Raw genomic sequence first — 22,638 nt, forward strand, 5'->3', positions numbered from 1 at the left:
TCAGAAAAAAAACTGCCAATAAAAAAAGACAAAATGCGCAATCTTGGGATAAAAAGTTAACCGCTTGGAATACGGATTACGGATCTAATTAAACGGTAAGAATTTTATTTTTGACACCCGTCCTTGCTCGTGATATAGAGCCGTTCTATTGATTTCAAACCTTCTCTAAGCTAAAATCCAGGGAATAATTCTATTTTTGTTATCATATTCATTAAAAACTTGTTGACTTTTTGGATCTTGTACGATAAAAGAATACTTATTTTCTCGTATTCATTCGAATCCGGTGGATAGGAACCGGTTCTCATCCATACGAAAAAACTATGTCTAGCATCGTATTATATCCAGCTTCTTACGAATAAAAAAATGTACAATCATAAGATTAGAACCAGTTTTTTTTAGCCGGTGCCTTCGGCACCTCGGGGCTAAAAAAACTAGTTTTAATCTCATAATTGTACATTATATATCCGCGGAAAGCCGTTTATAATACGATGCGAGAAATAACTATTATTGATATTCAAAATATTGATTCATATGACAATGAAGCAGTTATTTGTGGCAAATTTCTTAAATTGTAGCCAATACTAACGTACTAAAATGAAAGACAACAGATAGAAAATATAGTCCAAATTTTTGAATTAGTTCTGCTAGTATTTTTTATTTTACTGTATGAAAGAAATGTTTAAAACTAAAAAGCATTTTTTTGTGTACAAAATTATTCATTTCAAGTAAATTGCAATTTGAAATCTTTCTTCAAGTCTTGCATCAACTTTTTCAATTAAAATGACCGCTGCTTGTTTCAATTAAGTGGGGTCATGTTTTTCATGAAAAATTACATTCATGTTTTACTTACTGTATGCAAATTTTAAGTAGCGCAGTATCTCTATAACTAGGTTCAGTGGACGTGTACTGAGCTGGATCTTTAAATCATTTTAGTGGTGAGCCAGATCGGGGTGAGCCGAATTTCAGCCAATCACAGCGCGGCATTTCATAAAATGCTGTGCTCTCAGTGGTGGAAAGTTGGCTCACCCCGATCTGGCTCACCACTAAAATGATTTAAAGATCCAGCTCTGAATTTGCTAGAAATTGTCAATAATATGTTACCTTTCTATTGCTGTTCTCCTTTACGATATTATTGTCCTTGGTAAACTAAAATGGATGGGAAATATATTGGTTAAAGTTATGTATTAATAGAAAAAAATTAAGATATTAATCCATCTATCTTTCATCACCTATACAGTATACAATATACATGCCCATAAATTTTACTTTAAAGTCCAGCAAATGTCTTTTTTGTTTTTGTTTGTGTTTTCTCAAGCTGTATAATGTGTCGTTTTAAGGTGTCCATACCAAACATATATAGAAATAAACACGATACTTAGCAATTTTAGTAAAATGATTTTTATGAAGTTGTTTACAATTCAGATTCAAGAAAATAAAAACCTTTAGAGAAAAAATCAACTTATTTGGGGATTTTAAAGGGGACTATGCACGAATAAGAGCAAGTGATTTTTAGCACTTTTCAACAGTTATTTTGCGTATTTTTTTGGCGAATATACTACATTTATGTTAAGTAAATAATAAAGTTTAGAAACAGAACAGAAACCAAGGATATCAGCCAAAAAATGCCTTACATCTCTGCTTGAGTGTGCTTGATATCACTTGCTCTCGTTCGTACATAGTCACTTTGCTAGTTTTTCTCTCTTTCAATATTGTATAAATTCCGGGATATTTGACAGCCTAGGATAAAAGACAGACAATTTATTTGACCAGAAGAGTTTACAATATTTTGAGCGTATTACATTTTTAGGATTAAGGCTATACCAGGAATTAAGGAATATGCAAATGTAGAATTACAATATTGAATAATCATTTTAGGCTTTAGGCTGGAAAAATAATATAGAACTTATCATTCAAATCCTATTATATAAAGTAATAAGGTTATTTTGTCTGTAAGCTTAAGATTTCAAGAAATACTGAATCGATTAAGTTCTCCATTTTTGGAAGCTCCACAATGATCCCGGGATGTTTTATTTTATTTTAATTATAGATTCAAGTGACGTCTTTGAAGGGTTTTAGGTTTTTTTTTAAATCTTTGAACACAGAGCCTCTATTTGTTAGGGGCGAAGCCACTAGTATAGTACTAAAGTAAAACAATAAATATGTACTCACCAATAAGTCAATGATGATCATTTATCAAATGCTTTGGTTAGGTCTAAAGTGCAGTATATTAAACATATACTTAGATATTTGAGAAATATTAATGTTGGAAAAGAGTTACATATAGAAGTAATTTAAAACGAATGGCTATTAATAATAAAAACATTTTTTATTGTACCCGTAGTTTTAAATATTGATCATGCCTATATCCCTATTAAACTTGGAATGTCGGATTTAAATTGCAAATGACACTATAGGAATGCGATTTATTTTATTTTTGCAGGATTAGATCTTTGCCAGAATCAAATATAACTCGACAACAGAGGTGAGACATTTACTTTTTGTTTATCTAATTCATTTATGTAAGGACAGTGATAAGCTTTCTGAAAATTTGAAGAAAAATATTTCCAGAAAACTTTCTAGTCCTCTAATTTATCAGAACACTAAGTAATTGTAATTAAAGATTATAGTTCATAGAAATGCATCAATATAGCTTTTAAGATTTTCTGAAAACATTCATTTCTGCATACCTTACAAGAATTGATAAAAGAATACTTTAGATTTTTAAAAAGAGAGTAGTAGGTTGTGCTAAAAAACGGTAAAGGTGTGAGTTTCAAGGCTTAAAACAGTACTAGAACGATAATATTCACTAAATATGTATAATTATATTCCATATTGAAAAGAACTATAGACAAAAATATTTTTTAAAGTTAACGATTTCTAAAAATTGTTTTTAATAAACCTGAAAAATTCACCGAAAGCTTTGCTAATGTCGAGCTGACATTAATCAATTTTTTACTTATAATACTTATAATTACCATGGACAATCAAATAATGTTTTTAAAAATTAATATCTTTAAAATAAATGGCATTACTTGTAATTTTGAAGCTTTTTCCAATAGTTTTTATTTTATAATGTCAGTTTGACATTAGCGAAGCATTCGATGAATTTTTCGGTGTTTTTAAACAAATTTAACATAAAAAAGTCCTTTTGGTCATAGTTCTTTTCAATAAGGAATACACATATTAAGTGAATATTATCGTTCTACTCCTGTTTAAAGGCCTTAAAACTCACACCTCTACGGAATTTTAGCACAACCTACTCCTCCCTTTATCGAGCAATTTTCATAATGAGTCAAAATCCTCATATGGATTAATTTGGCCGTTTTTTGAGGGTTTTTATCGAAGGAGAAAACAAAATAAGCTTAAATTTTTTAGTTCCTTTAATTACATGAACTCCAAAAAAATATTCTTGAATTGTTTCGTTTGTTGGTTATACCCTATTTCTGAAAAATGGTACTCTTGGACTTTTATATTTTTGCGCTTAAATTAAAGAAGTTGGCACATATCTATGAATTTATTACAAATACTTTGTACTCGATAATCTTATCTTCTAGAAGGTGCCAGTAATAAAAAAGGAATTAGACATTATACTAATGACTGATGCCTTTTATTACTGGTAGTTACCCTGAATGCTCGGTCACCTGAATTTGAGTTGCTGATTGTGTACATAGTTTCCTTGGTGTTTCCTCATCCTATCTCAATATTTACTACTAGCTAAAAAAGCTTCAAACTTACAAAAAAAAAATCAAAATTTAAAAAATTAAAATTTTGAATGTATTTTGGCAAGTAGTAAATATTGAGATAGGATGAGGAAACACCGAGGAAACTATGTATAGAATCGGCAACTCAAATTCAGCTGACCGAAGGCTCATTACAATAAATTAAAATTGATTTCGGACAATACTTACAATGATTTGTCCCAAGTCCCTTGCACTGTCCTTTATCAATTGAAATGATGATAAAAAAAATTGGATAAAATAACAGAATTATCACATATACTGTTATCTTATTCAATTTTGAATCAACACTTCAATTTCGTTTTAGAAAAATAGAAATAAGATATGAAATATAAATCTGAAATTAATATTTATATTCAACTATAATAACTTACTACCTAATACCATTATTAAGAATATTAGTACAGAAGTTCATCTCTTGTTTCTCATTTAATGAGCTCGCCTTATGGGTAGAAAAATAAAATTTTTAGGTATAGATGGAAAATAGATAAATATTTTGTAATAACCAATGACTTTTCTTAGAAGGGGGGGGGGGGTTTCGTAATTAAGGTATGAAGAACACAAAAAGCAAACTTTAATTGCGAGATCTCTTACAGAAGCCAACAATTTATGTCAAAGTGTATTACTTACTATTAATCTATTTTCTATAAAATAGGAGTGTGATGGCAATCTTAAATCTTTTCTATCAAATTTATTACCAGAACATCAAAATAGCATTTTTACAATGATTCAAAAAAAATATTAACTTATGTGTAACAATGCTAGTATAAATAAAATAATATAAAGCTGTTGGTTGGATTCATATTTTGGGAAGTTTTAAACCTAGTGTGTTGCTTGCAAGTTTCTTAGCATAGAAAATCTGTTTAATTATATGGACATGATAATATTTATTTTTAGACAGAAATTTAAATCTGTATAGTTAGTACAAATGTGTAATTTTTTAATCCTAAAATATAAAATCCCTGTGGTCCCAAGTTTTGTTAGTTAATATTTCAATAATTCTGGTTTGTATTATTATAATACAATAATACTAATAATATAATAATACTATTTCCAACACATTCCAATGCAACATAGATAAGTTATGCATACTTTACAACTTCATTTGTGTTCTATTATTATTTTTCCTTGTTTTTAAGTAAGGGGGAGGTAGGTTGTGCTAAAATTCCGTAAAGGTATGAGTTTTAAGGCTTAGAAACAGTAGTAGAACGATCAATATTCACTAAATATGTTTATTCCTTATTGAAAAGAATTAGGTATGTTTTTTACTATGTTAGCATATATTTTTTCGTTCTACTACTGTTTTTAAGCCTTAAAACTCACACCCTTGCGGAATTTTAGTACAACCTACCTCCCCCTTTAACAGAAAAAAATCTCATGAAAATCTCAGCAATTCTTTGTCTATTTAATTCTTAATTGTTTTATCATTTAAACCTAAACATTATCTGATAAATAGATATGATTATTATATATTGTGAGATTTGACCCTAAGTTAATCATAATTTAAAAGGTTGATGTTATATGAAGTTTTAAAAGGGAGCATTAAGTCATAAGCTTCAGTAATAATATTTATATTTAATTACTCATATGATATTATTATATAAAACACTTCATGTAATATAACCTTTTTAAATGTAAATGTTTTTAGTATTTTATAAGTCGAGCTTTATTTTCTAAATTATTTTTTACGCTACATACATATTATATTTATTATACTTTTTATACACTGTTCATTTGTGTTTAATAATGAAATTAAAGCATTATAAACCAAACTATTTTTGTGCAAAAGTGAAAATATATTTTTACAACTCTTAAAAAGACAAATTACATAAAAAATAATCAAATTACTAGGAAAAGAAAAGAAACATTTTCTTAAATATTTAAAATAAAAATTTTAATTAATATTTTATTACACTACTCCCATGTTGTTCAAGTTCAGTTTAAGTTGCTTAAAGCTGATAAATACTTTAATTTCTTATAGTAAAATATTCTTTAAATATTTAGAAGAAAATATTGGGTGTTTGACATGTTTTAATAGTTAATTTATTTTGTCTCATGAATCAACTTAAATCTTGTTAATGTGCATGTTATTGTTAACAACAAAAACTAAATTTATATACCTCAAAGTACCAGGGATGTATATTTTCTTGTCAGGGGGGTGAGTATGAATTTCAAAATATGGGTATATTCCGTATTTTATAAGTTGGGGAAGAAATTCAGCTAGGTTGGAAAATATACACCCCTGTTAATTACTCAATTTAATATTGGTATTTTTTAAAACTAGCAAGCATAATACAACAAATTATTTGCACATTTTTATATTTTCATAGAATGTTGATTTTTTTAAAAAGAAAAGTGGCGGAAATGCTACTTTTTAAAACAAATGTTAGTACCTCCCAAGTACCCAAAAAAAGAGCTACATTAATGGATATAAAATACGTGGATGGAGATTCTTGAATGAAAATAAAATGTTCCTCCCAGCTGCCTAATATGATTTTAACCCCTATTACTTCCACTGGCCATATAGGAAAGTATTGACCAATATCTGAGGACTATATTAGCAACCTAAATTGACGACAAAAAAATCCTGTCACTATATACAAGTATTCTATCCATTGCTGCAGCACTGGAACTTTGCTTTGCAGTTGCTTTAATGTATCACAATGTAAAGTTTTTAAATCCCGAAATTTTCCGTTATGATTTTGACATATAAAACTGATTTTCGGCAACAACGCTTCTTCTCAGTTCCACATTGTGCATTGTACAGCAAAGCAAATGCCATGCAAAGTCACAGTAATTTTTTAAGGGAGTTATACTATGTTGTTTTTTAAAAAGTAGCACTTTCGTGCTCCACCTTAAATGTAAAAAAATAATGAGGGTTGGCTTATGTGTCAATCTTTACAGAATAATCAAAATAACAATGGAAAACGCCTTTTAAGAGCTTTGTTGTTAAGTTTATAAAAATGGTACACCACTCTCTTATTTATAATGTACTAAAATACTAAACATACTGCACATCATTAGCCAAATCAATATTTTTTATATAAAACTCAGAGCCGTATTTTTAAATGTGTAGCCGTTGCCGTGGCTCTAGTCGTGGCCGTGGTCGTAGCCGTCGCCACCGCCAGTGCTGCCAATAAAACATGGATTTTTAAATGTTTGAAGTTTTTACGTATTATTTTTTCTATATATTTACTGAAAATTAAATAAGTGGTTGTGATGTAAAGATCACATATAGCCGTGTCCACGCATAGCCAATTTGATTTAAAGATCGCTATTAGGTTAGTGGCTGTACCTCTGGCAGCGGCAACGGCAACGGCTACTCATTTAAAGATCCAGCTCAGTTTAATAAAACATCTAATGTAGAATTTTTTTTTTAATAAAGAATGAAGATTGAATTTTAGATTTAAGATCTGATTTTTTCCAGTATGACATTGAAACCGACTAATATCCGATGGATAAAAACTGGTTATCATCCATACTTAAAAATTATGTTCAGCATTGTATTACAGACAATTTCCCACAATTATTAAAGAAAAAATTATTAAACTTATACCAGTTTTGTTAGCTCAGGGCTTCGGCCACTAGGGTCTAGCAAAACTGGTTTTAATCTTCAAATTTAACATTTTAAGGGAAGGGACATTGGACTGTAAAGGGGGGGGGCGGAAGTGACACTTTTTGAAACCAATCACAAAAATAAAGGAACTCGGCCAAAAAATGAGTTACAGCCTTGTTTTTTTCGCACAACAATTTCTTTTATTTTGCTTGTTTAGGAACTGTGAAAAAATAACGTTGGAACCGCCGCCATCGCCCATTTATCGCCGTTTATCGCCGTTAAATTTTTTAATATGCTATCAAATGCTAATATACACATTGCTAAAGTCAAAGTTACATTTCGCCTAAAAAAAAAACCTGTTTCGTATCAAATAACGTTTTTTTTTATGTTCCATTAACAAAGTATGACATTACTTTATATGTTTCTGAACAGAAATTTTGTGTAAAAAAATTCATTGAGCTTTACATATTCTTTCAAATACTTTATTTTTTTTAAAGTTATATAAAGTATACGAAACATCATTTCCTTTCCGTTAATTTAGACAATACGGCATATTTTCAAAGCTTTACGAGAATTAATTTAGGTCTTTCTGACAGGGTTAGCTATTTATAATCATCCTATCAATTTCAAACTTTTTACGATTACTTATGAAATATTTAGGTACAATTTAACAAATCCGAGCAATGAAAACTTTACTTGTTGATTATGCTTGTCAATGTTACATTATCTGTCTGATTGGTTGAGCTTTGCTTTTAATGATATTATCATTTTTGTCTATATCAAAAAGATTTACCCTTTTTAGAATAACCCACGGAGGAATGCCTTGGCCCATAAACAGGCGCAACTCATTAATATGCACAGGTAGGACTTCCAAATAAAGCCATGCAATGAAAGGGTTGGATGTCTATCGGGCAAATGAACGCTTTACATTGTAATTATAAGACGCGGATTATGTTTTAAGGTGCGTGATTCGTCTACAACCCAAAGGGCCCCCTAGAGGTCAACATATTTAGATTATGGAACTAAAATAATTTACACTTTGAAAACATTTAATATGAAAATATTTTCTTCCTTTGCATCATTTAAAAAATTAGTGTTAATAACATTTCGCTTCCATTTCAAAAGCCTGCATCTTCTTGTCATGCTGACTCATTCTTATTCCTAAAAAAAAGTTTCGTTTTAATTAACTATTTTCTTAAAAGCTTGATATGCTAACTAAACTTAAAATACCATGCATCAAAACAAAAAAAAACTTTTATCTAAACATAACAAATAAAAACGACAGAATTTCAAAAGTTTAAGATATAAAGATTGTTCAGAGATAATTATCAATTATGGGACAATATCTACTTCAGAAGTAGTAGTACTTTAATTGTATGAAATGCTCTTGGAACTTATTTGAATCATCCCAGTATTTTCATATTTGATGATGAGTGCATTTTTCTAATTGAAAGAGTTTTAATTTTTTTAACTTGATTACCAATGCACTAAGACTTTAAAATTATACTCTTGAGACAAAAACATCCTTTGAAGATGTAATACATTCATAAAATATTGAAACAAAACTTTTATTTGTGCCATACTCTTTATTATTTACTTTCTTATGCAATTATGATTTAAAAAGGAATTCTTGTGATCAATGCTTACAATTATTTCTATGAAATGGTATCTTAATCAATCACAAATAACTAATTTAAGGCGTTGTTATTTGTAAAAAGATTTTGTACAATTTTAGATAGTCGTAAAACCTAATCACACAAGAATCAAAACCTGCACTTCATAACGAATATAACATTAACAACACACTTCAAATCATGACGTAAGATATGTTAATACAACAAAAGTAAGTTTTGCGTGAATTTCTTCTTACCTAATTATACTTTAATTGGAATAATTATGTCAACAATGTTAGGACTAAAATCCTTCATTAATTTGCTTCCACCCAGGTCTCCAAAAAGAAAAACATGCAATCCATGCATCCAATTTAAGCTTTTTCTGTCTTCTGTTGTCTCCTCAGCACAACATTTGTATAAAATCTAAAGAAAAACACAATTTACTTTCAAAAGCGTAAAAAATCAAAGGACCTCATGCATCCAAATAAAACCCAGTTGTTTACAACACATTAATATATAGGTAAAACTCATTTTTTGAGGAAAACCCGTAGTCAAATCTTTTAATTTTAATCAATAACTTTATATTATGCATTATTACGTTATTTAAAATAGAAAAAAAATTACAGTTCTCTATTTTTTAATTTTTTTTAACTATCCCTTTTATGAAACTCTTGTGATTTGTGTGATGAATGATTATCTCGAAATGGTAATTTGGGTAGACATATGAGGAACAAAGGCTATTATGAAAGTTATGTGAATAAATGTGACTCTTATGACACTCATTGGCACATAAGTTCGCTGTTCTGTTTTATATGTTTTTAAGCATGATAAAATTCGACTACTTAACTCTTTTGATGCACACAAGAATCAAAACCTGAACTTAATAAAGAATATAACAATGACATGACATTTTAAATCATGACGTAAGACATATTAATACAATAAAAGTCAGGTGTGTGAATTCATTCTTACCTAATTATACTTTGATAGGACACTTCGGAATAATGATGTCAACATTGTTAGGATTAAAATCCTTCATTAATTTGCTTCCACACAGGTCTCAAAAAAAACTCATGCAATCCATGCATCCAATTTAAGCAGTCTCCTGTTGTCTCCTCAGCACAACATTTGTATAAAATCTAAAGAAAAACACCGTATACTTTCAAAAACGTTAAAAATCAAAGGACCTCATGCATCCAAAAAAAACCAGTTGTTTACAACACATTAATAGATAAATATGTAAAATAAAAAACAAAAAACAATTAAACTTAAACCATTTTATTATCAAAACAAAACATTTAACATTTTCATCATAATGAAATAGATTTGCACTTGATAGTTTGACCAAAAACTTCAGTCTTTTATTGTTAATAAACTTATTAAAAACTTATCACCTTACCAAACTTAATCTAACACAAATTATCTAGGTAATTACTATTCTATGAAAGTGCAATTCTATGTTAATCATTATTAATTAGTAATTCAATAACACACATAAAACCCTTTCTAACCCTGTTACCAGTTTTTAATTTTTAGTTTTAAGTAAAAAAAGCACATGCATTTAAAAAAAGCATTTGTTCAATAAAATAACTATGGAAGTCCTAAATAATCAACTTACCAAAATTAACCTAACCAATATTATCTAGGTAATTACTATAATGTGTTAGTGAAATTCAATACTATAATTATTAAATAAATATTTGTACAAAATACACAGATAAAAAGCTTTCTACTGATATTAATTCTACATAAATTCTACAACAAAAATAAAAAAGCTTAGGTAATATTAGTAATAATTTATGTGAAAGCATGCATTTGAGGAAAACCAGCATAAAAGAAATATAAAATTCAGAAATATTCTGATTAAACTTTTTCTGCTAGAAAGACTACATCTTTTTCAATATCGCCAATGTCAATTGGCTCAATTGGTTTTTCATCATCATTGAGGAACCAATTTTTTCCAATTTTTGATGCAGTAACATAATGACCAGATGAACAATTGGTACTATAAGAAAATATTCAATATTATTAAATAGATGATACAAATCTAATGAAAAAAACCCGAAAATTTAATCTGGCATTAATCGTAAATTAATGTAGCTCTACTTTTATTGTAATTCATCTATTTAATCTTATATTGAATATTTCCTTCTATGTAAAATGCAACATACAACATTATCATTTAATACTAATCTAATATTATTTTTCAATCCATTAAAACAATTGCGATTTATTTGTATAAATCGAATACAACCTTTTTTCTCAATCATGTGTGCTTGACAGGTGGCCTTGCAATCTTTGCATTTAACATTGAATGGTGTCCTAAATATATAGACTAGATGCTAATTGATCACAACAATCTCCTTAACAAATTTCAGTTTTCCTATGGACGAAAGGAAAAAGTGGGTTTTAGAGTATTTTAGAAAGGGTTTTGTTGTCAAAATGTTAGAGTGAAACAATAGAGGGGAAAGGGGTTAAATTACACCGTTGACCCTGTGCAGACTTTCAATTAGGTGTTAAATATCAGCCAATAGCATCGTAAATATTAACACAGCCAAGTTGCTACAAAATAGCAGAAATCAGATGAAAAAGGTCCCCAAGACAGGGGCCAGGTAGTTATTTAGGTTATACACCTATTCTTGTTACATTTATTGTCAGAATGATTACTAGGTAAGTAATTAAAAGTATTAGAACCTGATAAATTCGTTAAACAAATCATCCAAGAGAACTGATGAAGTTTCCTCATGTGCTGATACATCCAGAATGGGTAACTCACTACTTGCTATTCCTTCATGGAGATCCCTAAAATATAAAATATTTGTTTTAAAAATTAAAAAAAAAAAATATGATGAGATTGAAAACAGACAGACTAACCAAACAATAGATTATACCTATTCTGTCATTATTACATATGGATGCACAAAGAGATATTTTGATATATAAACCTACATTGTTTCTTCTGATCCACACTGGCATCTTGCAACCGCAGGATATGATGATAGGGCACTTAATCTTAATAAAAAGAACAATTTATGGTAATATGTTTTTTTAAAGATAAAAAAGGGCCACATAAATAGATTTAAAACCAATATAAGGGTGTAGATTATTTAATTCTTTTGTAGCATAGAATGTATTGCATGTCCACCATAGCAATTATATACTTTAATTATTACCTTAGATACTTTTTATACCGGGATAAAATGGCTGATAATAACTCGCAAGGGTCATGCTGTAGGTTGGTTTGAAACCTGTAAAAATCATTACTTTTAGATTTTCTCTGTAATATATAAACATCAAAAAGAGACTTTCAATGTGTTTTCCTATGTGTATATATTTAACGTTGCTTTATAGAACAGATTTTTGGCGTAAATCACATTAGAATGGAACTTCCTATTTAAGGGACAGTAGTGTGTTTCTGGCCATATTTGCTAAATAACAATCATTACCTTTCCTTCCCTGTTTTCAACGTGTTTTACTATTATACCTTATGTGTATATATTTAACTTTGCTTTATTGAACAGATTTTTGGCGTAAATCACATGAGAATGGCATTTCCTATTAAAGGCACATTAGTGTGTTTCTGTCCATATTTGCTAAATAACGATCTTTACCTTTCCTTCCCTGTTTTCAACGTGTTTTACTATTAAACTTTATGTGTCATTGTGTATATATTAAACGTTGCTTTATTGAACAGATTTTTGAGTAAATCATATGAGAATGGCATTTCCTTTTAAAGTGTGTTTCTGGCCATATTTGCTAAATAACAATCATTTCCCTTCATTCCCTTGAAATAATAAAGTTGTTCTTACCTAACATGGGCGAGGCTATTCCAGGACTCTATGAACAATTCGCATGAAAAACTGTTCCCGCTCGTCGGAAGTGATAACAATATAGCTCTAAAAAATATATTCAATATTTACTTTAATAGTGTGGATAATTAACTAAGGTAATGATATAGCATTTCCTAGGCAGAATTATTTGATTTACTAAGCTTGATTTTGTAGCAAAAATTTATCAAACAAATAGACTTTATTTTTGAAAAACTTATTGTAACCTAAGTAAGTTAAGTTGATTATTTGTACCTTAGTAAGGACAAAGGATAATCCGCAGCTCCCATCAGCTCCTCTTTAAACACATTTAAAAATGTGACACGATGTAATAGAAAAATCAACGAATTAAGATAACAGAAAAGACTTCTGTTTTGCAGGCCCTTTTGCAGGGAGTCTCTATTCCAATCCAAGACTAAAATATAATAGTAATTATACAAGTGATAAAATATGCAAAGAAATATAATAAATCATTTTCAATGTATGTAACAAACCTGGATTGTCAGATTTTGGGGGTATAAACAAATGTGGTCTTCTTTTTACTTTCTTCGCCATATATTTCTCAATGTTAGATCCTGTTTGGCCATAATATGATGATCCGGATGATACCTGTGACATCTTTGATTTAGTTTGAGAGCTTGAAACTGTAGATGAAATACTTGAAAATTTAGTAGCAAACCGAATTGATGAATCTTGTGATGGAATTTTATTAAGTGATTCTTGGGTTGAAAACTGAAACATTGATTCTTGTGAGGGATGTGTGATGGATGAATCTGAAACATTTCCTTCTATTGGTGAAGACATTGAAACTGTTATTTGTGAAGAAATTGGCACATCACAATTCTCTGTCAATACAGGAGTGTCTAACATAGAAACATCGCTGCTTTCATTCTCAGATGTACTGGTAAAAGAGTACTGAGTTGATGCCGTTTCTCCTGAAGCATCTGACACTGGATGAATATCACCAGTATTAAACTGACTGAGAAATTTGGTAGGATTTGTAAATTTACAATTTTTTCGCTTTTCTTCACAGGTTTTTTCTTTGCAATTATATAATTGGTAAACTCTTTTGTTTACCTGGGTTTGAACGGATTCTGATGGGTGCAAAATTTGCAAAAATTTGTTTTTAATTGTGATAATCCGAACACCTTTATTATAATTCTTTAACAGAAACCACGGGCAAGATCCAATTAATAATAACAAACCGATATGACAACAACCAGAAATTCCGCCTGAGATGGTAGGACACCTGTAATAGATAAATATTTCACTGATTTACATATAATGAAATAATAGGGAAATGGACCAGAATCAACAAAAACAAATTATTTTAATGAGATATGGCAATTAATTTTGCGGGAAATTCCTATTCAAAAACTGCATGGTTGAAAACTAAAATCATATTAAAATGAGAAAAAACATACTTGTAACAGTGTATAGCCCCTATCCGTTTAAAAACATCACTGCAATTTAACGGATTCGGTTCTTCTTTTTCTAGAATGAATATGACTGGATTCCTGGTATTTGATGGTTGAGAGTCGCTCTTATTGCTTGGTGGACATTTTATTTGAACTGCATAACCTTTCCCTGGCCAGGCAGGAAGTAACCCTTCTTTTTCTTTTTCTATGTAACTTTCAGGTGCGCTTTCTATTTTCAACACTGCAACTGTTACATCATTGTTCGCACTTGTTAAAAGATTTTTGTATTCCTCAAAAGTTGCTATCTCATCTGGATCCATTCTGTCAACCTCTTTTCTCCTTAAATTGCTGGCAACCTTGAGACCTTTTTTTAAAGCATGGATGGATGATGTAACTTCGTATATCTGTTGAAATGTATCTTCTGTAAGTTTGGGAAAGAGATATTTTTCTTGTAGAACCTTGTAGTGTTCAACCTTTTTCCATCCTCTCATTTTAGTAACATTAACATGAATTAACCAATTTTCATTGTTAAAATTCGAGAGTATTTGACGTGCTTTCTCCTCCTTTTGGTCTTGTCTAAGAAAATTTACTCCGAAACCTATTTTTTAATAGATATATAACTTTTTGGTTTAGTTTTGTGCATATATAAGAACAATATCTCTAAGAGAGTATAGGGCTAGGTATGGCTGTACATCCACAAAACATCCAAACTATAATATACAGAAAAAAAACATTTGATTGTAAGAACTTTGTCTGGAAGTCTCAGCAGCATATTAAAGATTTGCAGTTAAATGGTCTTAATATGCAAATTTGGATATCTTTAGTCATGATACTGCTTGGGCTTAGAAAAATAAAGAAAGATAAAGCATGCATAAATCACAAGATGTTTTTAATTGTATAGTTAATAAATATCTATTTGCCTGGATGCTCCATATTGTTTAAAGAAAATACTGTTGTCACAATGCCAGTTAGTCGACTAACTTTAAGTTTGGCGTCTTTAAAAAGTGGTTCCAACATTGAGAGTGGCTGCTTTGTTTTTATAATCTAATTAAAATAATATAAGTATTTTTTTTCCAAATAAAAGTAAATTTTTTTTTGAACATCTAAAGGTCCTGTTGCTTTAAATCAAACCAATTCAGTCTAGAACAGTAAGGAACTAATATATAAAAGTATTAATGTAAGAAAAGAAATAATAATTTAAATACTTATAAATTCCTGGTATTTCTGTTGTACAGCTGAATGAAGATTTTCGTTTTTTGCTCTGAAGATTCTCGCAAATTTTATAGTATTTTGAGACACAGTGATCTTCTTTGGGTCAAACTCTACTTTCCTCATGGTCTTAGTTGTTTGGTCAACCTCCAGTAAATATTCCTCTGGTTTAGTACCTAAAACAACAATAGACTTAATAGCGATAGAACAAAACAGTAAAAACAGTAAAGGTTAATGTAGAAAAGCCATTTAAATGTGATCTATTTTATCAATCCTTTAGACTTAATAGCACCAGAACTAAACAGTAAAGGTTAATATAGAAAAGCCATTTAAATGTGATTTATGTAATTAATCCTTTAGACTTAATAGCACCAGAACTAAACGGTAAAGGTTAATGTACAAAAGCCATTTAAATGTGATTTATGTAATCAATCTTTTATGCTTAATAGCACCAGAACTAAACAGTAAAGGTTAATATAGAAAAGCCATTTAAATGTGATTTATGTAATCAATCCTTTAGACTTAATAGCACCAGAACTAAACAGTAAAGGTTAATATACAAAAGCCATTTAAATGTGATTTATGTAATCAATCTTTTTGACTTAATAGCGTTAGCGCTAAACGGTAAAGGCTAATATACAAAAGCCATTTAAATGTGATTTATGTAATCAATCTTTTTGACTTAATAGCGTTACCACTAAACAGTAAAGGCTAATATACAAAAGCCATTTAATTGTGATTTATGTAATCAATCTTTTAGACTTAATAGCGTTAGCGCTAAACAGTAAAGGCTAATATACAAAAGTAAAGGTAAAGTGTACATTTACATGTGATATATGTGTAAATTCTTTCCCAATAACAATTAAAAAAAACAGACACCTAATAATCTAAAAGTGTACATTTACATGTGATAATGTGTGAAAACAATATAATGACCATTTAAAAGCAACACATGAGAATCCAGGTATAGTGTAAAGTACCTAGTAGTGTATATTATCAAACCAACTTACCTAAGAACACTGCTCCAACCTCATCTATCAAAGTTTTTAAATCCTTGAAAATTTCAGGAGGTAATTTTAACTTTCCGACGTACTGTGAATAAAAGAATATTTATAACCTTGATGAGAATGACAATATGAAAACAATAAACAGAAAACCAACCCCTGTATTAAATATTATCAAGAGAATATAAAATCAAATTAGTTATATGTTTTTAATTATTCTTTCCTGGAATCCAGCATCAGCTACTAAAATGACAAAGTGTTTTGAACTACCCGTTAAAAGTTTTTTTAACGCAGGGTCTTTATTAATTTCTTGCATCTGTAAAGCATGCCCAATCAGTACTGCATCTCCACTTGCAGGGCTTTGACTAGTACAGCATGGAAGGAGATAAACTACCTAAATTATCATAAGTGATTTTAAAGTTCTAAAGAATATTACTATTGCATTTAATTAACTTCTTGTGATTTTGAGCAACAATGAAATAAGTATATATAAAGTTTAAGTTCTAAAGAATATTACTATTGCATTTAATTAACTTCTTGTGATTTTAATATTTCAAAGCAACAATGAAATAAGTATATATAAAGTTTCTATCATTTTTGAGAAAAAAAAAATAAAGCTGGTAATTACTTATTACTTAATTTACCTACATTTGAAAACAAAACAAAAACTAATTACCTTTGGGTGTAGTGTTGAAAACGCCATTACTTTAACACAATGGCCTCCAGCATGTGGGAAATATAACATTTTCTGTAGCTGTGGATCAGATGATACATCTATGGGTACATATGTTGAATCCACCTGCAAGACTACTCCTTTTCTACCTCTACCAGTAGGGTCCTCAATGGCATCAGTAAGAGTCCTAATAATTGAAATGATATCACAAAATGTTTAAACTGTATAGCTTTGAAAAATCATTGGAAGCATAAATCACAAAAATAACGTTTTGCATTAGTTTTTGAAAATGAATAATTAAAAAATGTAGCACAACTTAAAGTTTTGGCAATCTTTTTTAATGAAAATATTATATCTTCAACGGATACATATATCACAAGAGTATATATATTCAAGTCTTGATATTTTGAAAATATAATTTTTCAAGTAAATAATCTTTACCTGAAGTAAATGTCAGTACTATTGTAGGCATCTCCCAAAACCTTTTCAATCATTTGCCTGCTATCCTCTAATAAAAAGTTTGGAATGTTTACTTCATTCAGGTAGTATAGGCGGAGAAAATTCCAGAATATATCTCGCCCTGTTGTTGTTGGAATCCCGAAAACTGCGCTTATTTCATCCTGGGTCCAACAGCTAGCTAGCCTTAACCGAAATAAAAACGATTTGCTGTACATGTTTAGGTCATCCTCTTTACAATATTTAAGGTTTGAACGGAGCTGTGAGGTAAACTTTAAAAATTGTGGTTTTGTTGTGTGGATTAGTGCTTGGAAGTCTGAGTTGCTTAGTTTTTTTGGATTTAAAAAAAGGTTTCTGTATTTTCTAATGTTTGGATGTATTGTTTTCGTTGAATCAAACTCTGAATATGGTCTATTACTTTGAACACTTGAATTACTGTTTGCTGGCGGTGAAATAAAACGCCCCTCCTCCTCATCCCATACTGAATCTACCTCCATGTTTACCACGCTCACAAGCTCCGAGGGTGTCAACAAATCCTGAGTCACTTGCTCCTCCACAACTATTTCATCTTCATTGTTTCTTGGTTTGATGGTATCTTTGTCAATTGTCTCATTCTTTTTTTTGGTAATAATGAAGCAGCTCTCCGTTTCCTTTAACACCATTCTATGTCTTTTTAATAATCTATTGCTTGGTTTTGTAAATTTTGGTCCAATGAAAGAAGAAAATGAGTTTGTTTGAATAATTTGAATGAATTTTGGTAATATTATATTTTTCCTTACTTTTAAGTATTTCTTTATTGCTTTGATATTGTTTCTATTGTAGTATTTAATATTTTGACCCATATTTTGTTGTTTTTTAAAGAGGAGAGGATATGTATTGGAGACTGCCATGTCTGATATGTCGCAAAAATCAATTTTATGTACAGGTGCTAGAGTATTTAGTATTTCTTCGGCATATCTGTCATTGTTGTGTGCGTGTAATTTCCTGTAGTAACTTATTGGTGTTTCATCATCCTTTTTCCACTGGCACCTGTCATTGTGTTTGAACTTAATACTTTTTTCAGATACTTCTTCTCCACACTGATGGCAATGAGAAAAATCCTTCATTTTTGAACATGAACTTGGCCCCTAAAACATTTGAATTAACTAAAACAATGAAAACAAAATAAAATCTGATAAATATTGCAAAGTTACGCAAAATTAGATATTGATAGACTAACATACATCAACTTATTTGAAAGATAGACATCAAATAACTGCCTTAAAGGACAGTAATATATTATGTTATCATTAATAATAATTAAATTACAACTTTAAGAATTACCTGTACAAAAAACTTGTCTACATCTTGAAAAGTAAAATTTTCATTTTCCTCGGGAACAGGTGAAGCAAGACTCTCATTTGCTAAACATTAAAATAATAGGTATGTTATGAAAACAATTAAAATAACTAATGAAACTTTATTTTCAATTTTTAAAATATTTTGTAGGCAGCAAATCTACTCTAAAACTAAAACCTTTTTTAATGTACTTTGCTACTTGTGAATGCTGTTTTCCTTATTTCAAAGTATGCAAATAATTCTGGTAGTATAATGCATTTACCTGGCTTTGAACATGAGATGAATTTTTTATGGTTTTCCAAGTTCCATTTTGCTGAAAAAGTTTTCTGACACTTTTCACATTTGAATTGTGAATTGGCTGATGCTGGATTCCTTTTTTGTTTGTTGTTGGATTTACACAAACTTCGGTTGTGGTGTTGCTTGAGTCGTGAAGGAAAGCAGAAGCCACAGCCACACTCTTCACACTTTAGGCTGCGCTGGACATGTAAATCATACGCCTCCTTAATAAAAGAAAACTTGATTATTTTTAAGAAATGAACATAGATAAATAATTACATATCAATAGTATAAAATAAAAACCCTTGGTGGAAAATCTTACACCTCAGTATAGAGTAATAATTGAACAATGACATAAGCTACAAGAATTAGTTTTTACTTTGTTATGTAACCTTATTGTAAAAATATCAATAAAAACTTTAAAACAATTAAAACCTGGTTTTGAAATGTTCTCTTGCATTCAATAGTGCACTTCATTTTGTATTTGACACCGCTTCATAAACATTTAGCAAAAATCATCTCGCATTTGTATCTGAAAATTCTTAGCAGATCAATTTTTTCAAAAGTTGATAAGAAAATATTTTAAAATAGCACTGATCTGTAAGAATTTTCCTCGAGATACTTTTCATGGAAGATTTTTTCAAGAATACAGCCGAAAACCATACCATTTATGAAATCATACTTCTCTTCTCTCTCTACCACACTTCTCTTCTCTCTCTACCACACTTCTCTTCTCCTGCATTAGCAGCCTTCCACTTTCCTGCCGTTCCTTATATTTGCACTTAACACTTGCGATTTTTTTTGACATGTATGAAATATTACAAGTGTCAAGGGTAAATATGAGGGAAATTTTTATGAAAAAAGTTTATCTCAGATGATTGAAAATTGTCTAATTTGGCGAGAAAAGGCAAAAAAAATTTCGGCGGGAAACGGCGGTTTTCGGCGGTTCCGCCGCCGGTTCTTCACAGTTCCATATTGTACCCCTATAAAGGAACTGCCATGCAAAATGTCAGAGCTGTAACTCTTTTTTTAGTTGAGTTCCTTTGGTTTTTAGTTTTGGTTTCAAAAAGTGTCACTTTCGCCCCCCCCCCCCCCCCTTTAATCGTTGGCTTTGGAGTCTTTTTTATTACATTTTATTACAGTTTTACAAACCAGTAGTGTCCAAACTTTACCACCAATAACTTTTTTTAATGGGGTTATGCACCAATTTATCGTTCATTGTCTTATCCCTTAAGATCCATGGTTTTACTAAAGTTATCTTTTTGAGTAGGTGGGCATTTTATTGTTTTGTTTTGTTTAAAATCAAACAACCAGATTTTTTATTTTTTTAAATACAAGTTCATTTGAAGATGAGAATATTTTGACAATGACCTTTTTAATTACCTAAACTTTTTGACATAATATCTTTGTTTAGTTTTTAACTTAACTTTTACATAATAAAGTATACGGATTAGGGATGGCAATCCGTCAAATTTTTTGACCGGATACGGATTCGGATTCTTATTTTTGGCGGATTCCGGATTCGGTTTCCGGATTTTAGCAATATTTTAAGGCTTTTTTTAATTAAAAAATTTAAGTGCTACATATGTCCTAAAAATTAATGTTCTTGGTGTTCTCCATAATTCACTTCCGAGAAAAGAAACAAATTTTAAAAATATGATATATAATGATGATAATCTTTGCCTTCAAAAAGGCGGAGTTGAAAGAAAAAAACTCAAGATGCCAATTTTAGCTTACCAATTAAGAATCCGAATCCGCTTTTAAAAAACGGATTCCGGATCCATATTCGGAATCCAAAATTGGTTAAAAATTGGGCGGATTCCAGATCCCGGATTCGGATTGCCAACCCTAATAGGGATTGCAACTTTTTAAACCCAACCATAAAAAAAACAAGTCTGTTTCCAATGATTCTAAAATGTCAAATCCTCAGCAGCATTCCTTTAAATGGTTAGTTACATCAAGTGTATTTAACGAGTTCAGATACTTGGTATAGTGAACCTTAAAACTAGTGATGGGAATCCGGATCCGGAATCCGCCCAATTTTCGGCCAATTTTGGAATCCGAATCCGGATCCGGAATCCGTTTTTTATAGCGGATTCCGGATTCTAAATTGGTAGGCTAAATTTAATTTAAATAGGTTAGAAAATACCAAGCACATTTTTAGGACATACGTAGCACTTAAATTTTTTAATTTACTTATGTGATGTAAATGTTTTAGTTATGCTGGAAGTCAACACTTTAAACAAATCAAGGCTTCAACCAAGTAACATAGTGATAAATTAACGAAAAAAGCTATCCCTCTGTGACGGACGGCCTTTTAAAATACTGCTAGAATCCGGAATCCGAATCCGGAATCCGCCAAAAATAAGAATCCGGAATCCGCAAGAATCCGTCACTTTTTTGACGGATTCCTTCAGAATCCGGAATCCGAATCCGGCCCAAAAATTCGACGGATTCCCATCCCTACTTAAAACATTAATTACCCTAAAAATATACCTAAAATCGTATAATATATGATTGTTAGAGCTATTTTAGAAAAATAAATGCAAGCATAAATCACAAGATTAACGTTTTATATTAGTATTTCACAAAAAAGTAATTGAATAATATGGCAGAACTAAAAGTTTTAAAATATTAAATCTCTAAAAAGTTGCTATCACAAGAATGTATTAGAAATCTACATGTTAAATTTTTTTTAATTCTTTAAATTTATACATGGATATATCATAGAAAAGTAAAAAATACTTCGTTCACTAGTTCAAATACAGTTCGTGCAACTATTCCTACATTATATAAACTAATTTATGATATTATGTCATGTCTAACTTTTTGACGTTTTATCTAACTATGGTAGTCGTTACTGTGTAGAAATTAAATAACAATGCTAACCTAATTTTCCATATATTTCAAAATTTTTTGTCATAAGCCAATAATGTAAGATATCAGGGTATAATTTTTCAACATGCGAATTTATTCATATATTGGAAGCTGTACAAAGTGTCTGAAAAAAATTAGCCGTGTGACGTCATAAGGGGGAGATGAGAGGAGAAGTGGGAAAGGAAAAAAAGAGATGGATGTATTGACGTCACACGGCTCATTTCTTTAGACACTTTTTAGAGTCTCGAAATATTGTAGTAAAGATTAGGTTAACATTATTAAAATAAATATTATTAATTTATTGGTTATTACTTTCATACAGTTTGAACAATGCTAATTCTGTGAATTAAGCACTAAATCTTTATTTTCTAGTTTTTACTGAAACAAAGTAAAACCATTTTTAGTATGGCTTCGAAACCTATTAAAGGAACCCTGCAAGAAATACCCCGCTTTAACTGCTGAAAGCCTGCCACGAGTAGACCCAATACCCAAAATTTTAAGCCTCCAGCTTCAATAACAAAAAAGTTACAGACATTTCAAAATGATTATTTTAATACAAAGATAATTTTGAAAGATTTTCATTGCTTATGTTGGAAATTTCAATATTAAATTACGTCGTCTGGAAGCAAAATTAAAAGCTTATCTTTGTCAGAA

General features: G+C 30.0%; 2 protein-coding genes across 5 annotated transcripts in view; one reads left to right on the forward strand and one right to left on the reverse strand.

The window, feature by feature from the left end:
* The first annotated feature begins 2 nt into the window (after positions 1-2).
* Positions 3-22,638, forward strand: part of LOC145313018 (zinc finger RNA-binding protein-like) — a 40,562-nt gene continuing 17,926 nt past the window's right edge. For all 4 annotated transcript variants that reach the window (XM_080152251.1, XM_080152252.1, XM_080152253.1 and 1 more), the window contains exons 1-2: positions 3-95; positions 2,441-2,482. The gene's annotated coding sequence lies outside the window, so the exon portion shown is untranslated. The remainder of the gene's footprint in view (positions 96-2,440; positions 2,483-22,638) is intronic.
* LOC145313017 (uncharacterized) lies at positions 7,816-20,191 on the reverse strand. The gene is made up of 18 exons (XM_080152250.1): positions 19,543-20,191; positions 19,094-19,331; positions 18,817-18,896; positions 17,479-18,620; positions 17,041-17,224; positions 16,588-16,758; positions 16,371-16,452; positions 15,367-15,536; positions 15,072-15,195; positions 14,158-14,749; positions 13,228-13,982; positions 12,989-13,148; positions 12,716-12,802; positions 12,080-12,154; positions 11,856-11,918; positions 11,601-11,708; positions 11,161-11,228; positions 7,816-8,454 (listed from the first exon to the last, which is right to left on the reverse strand). Exons 1-18 carry the CDS (start codon positions 19,582-19,584, stop codon positions 8,390-8,392), a joined length of 4,206 nt encoding a protein of 1,401 aa, XP_080008376.1. The 5' UTR covers positions 19,585-20,191; the 3' UTR covers positions 7,816-8,389.

This window comes from Acartia tonsa, chromosome 3, assembly GCF_053477335.1.
Source record: "Acartia tonsa isolate MP-2025a chromosome 3, ASM5347733v1, whole genome shotgun sequence".
Taxonomy (NCBI): Eukaryota; Metazoa; Arthropoda; class Copepoda; order Calanoida; family Acartiidae; genus Acartia; species Acartia tonsa.

Excerpts from the sequence above, each read along its gene's own strand:
- LOC145313017 (XM_080152250.1), bottom strand. The coding sequence starts at position 19,584 with ATGAAGTGCACTATTGAATGCAAGAGAACATTTCAAAACCAG. Across the intron at positions 16,453-16,587 it reads TAGCTGATGCTGGATTCCAG|TACGTCGGAAAGTTAAAATT; the intron begins GAAAGAATAATT and ends TTTTATTCACAG. Across the intron at positions 15,537-16,370 it reads GGTTGGAGCAGTGTTCTTAG|GTACTAAACCAGAGGAATAT; the intron begins GTAAGTTGGTTT and ends TTGTTGTTTTAG.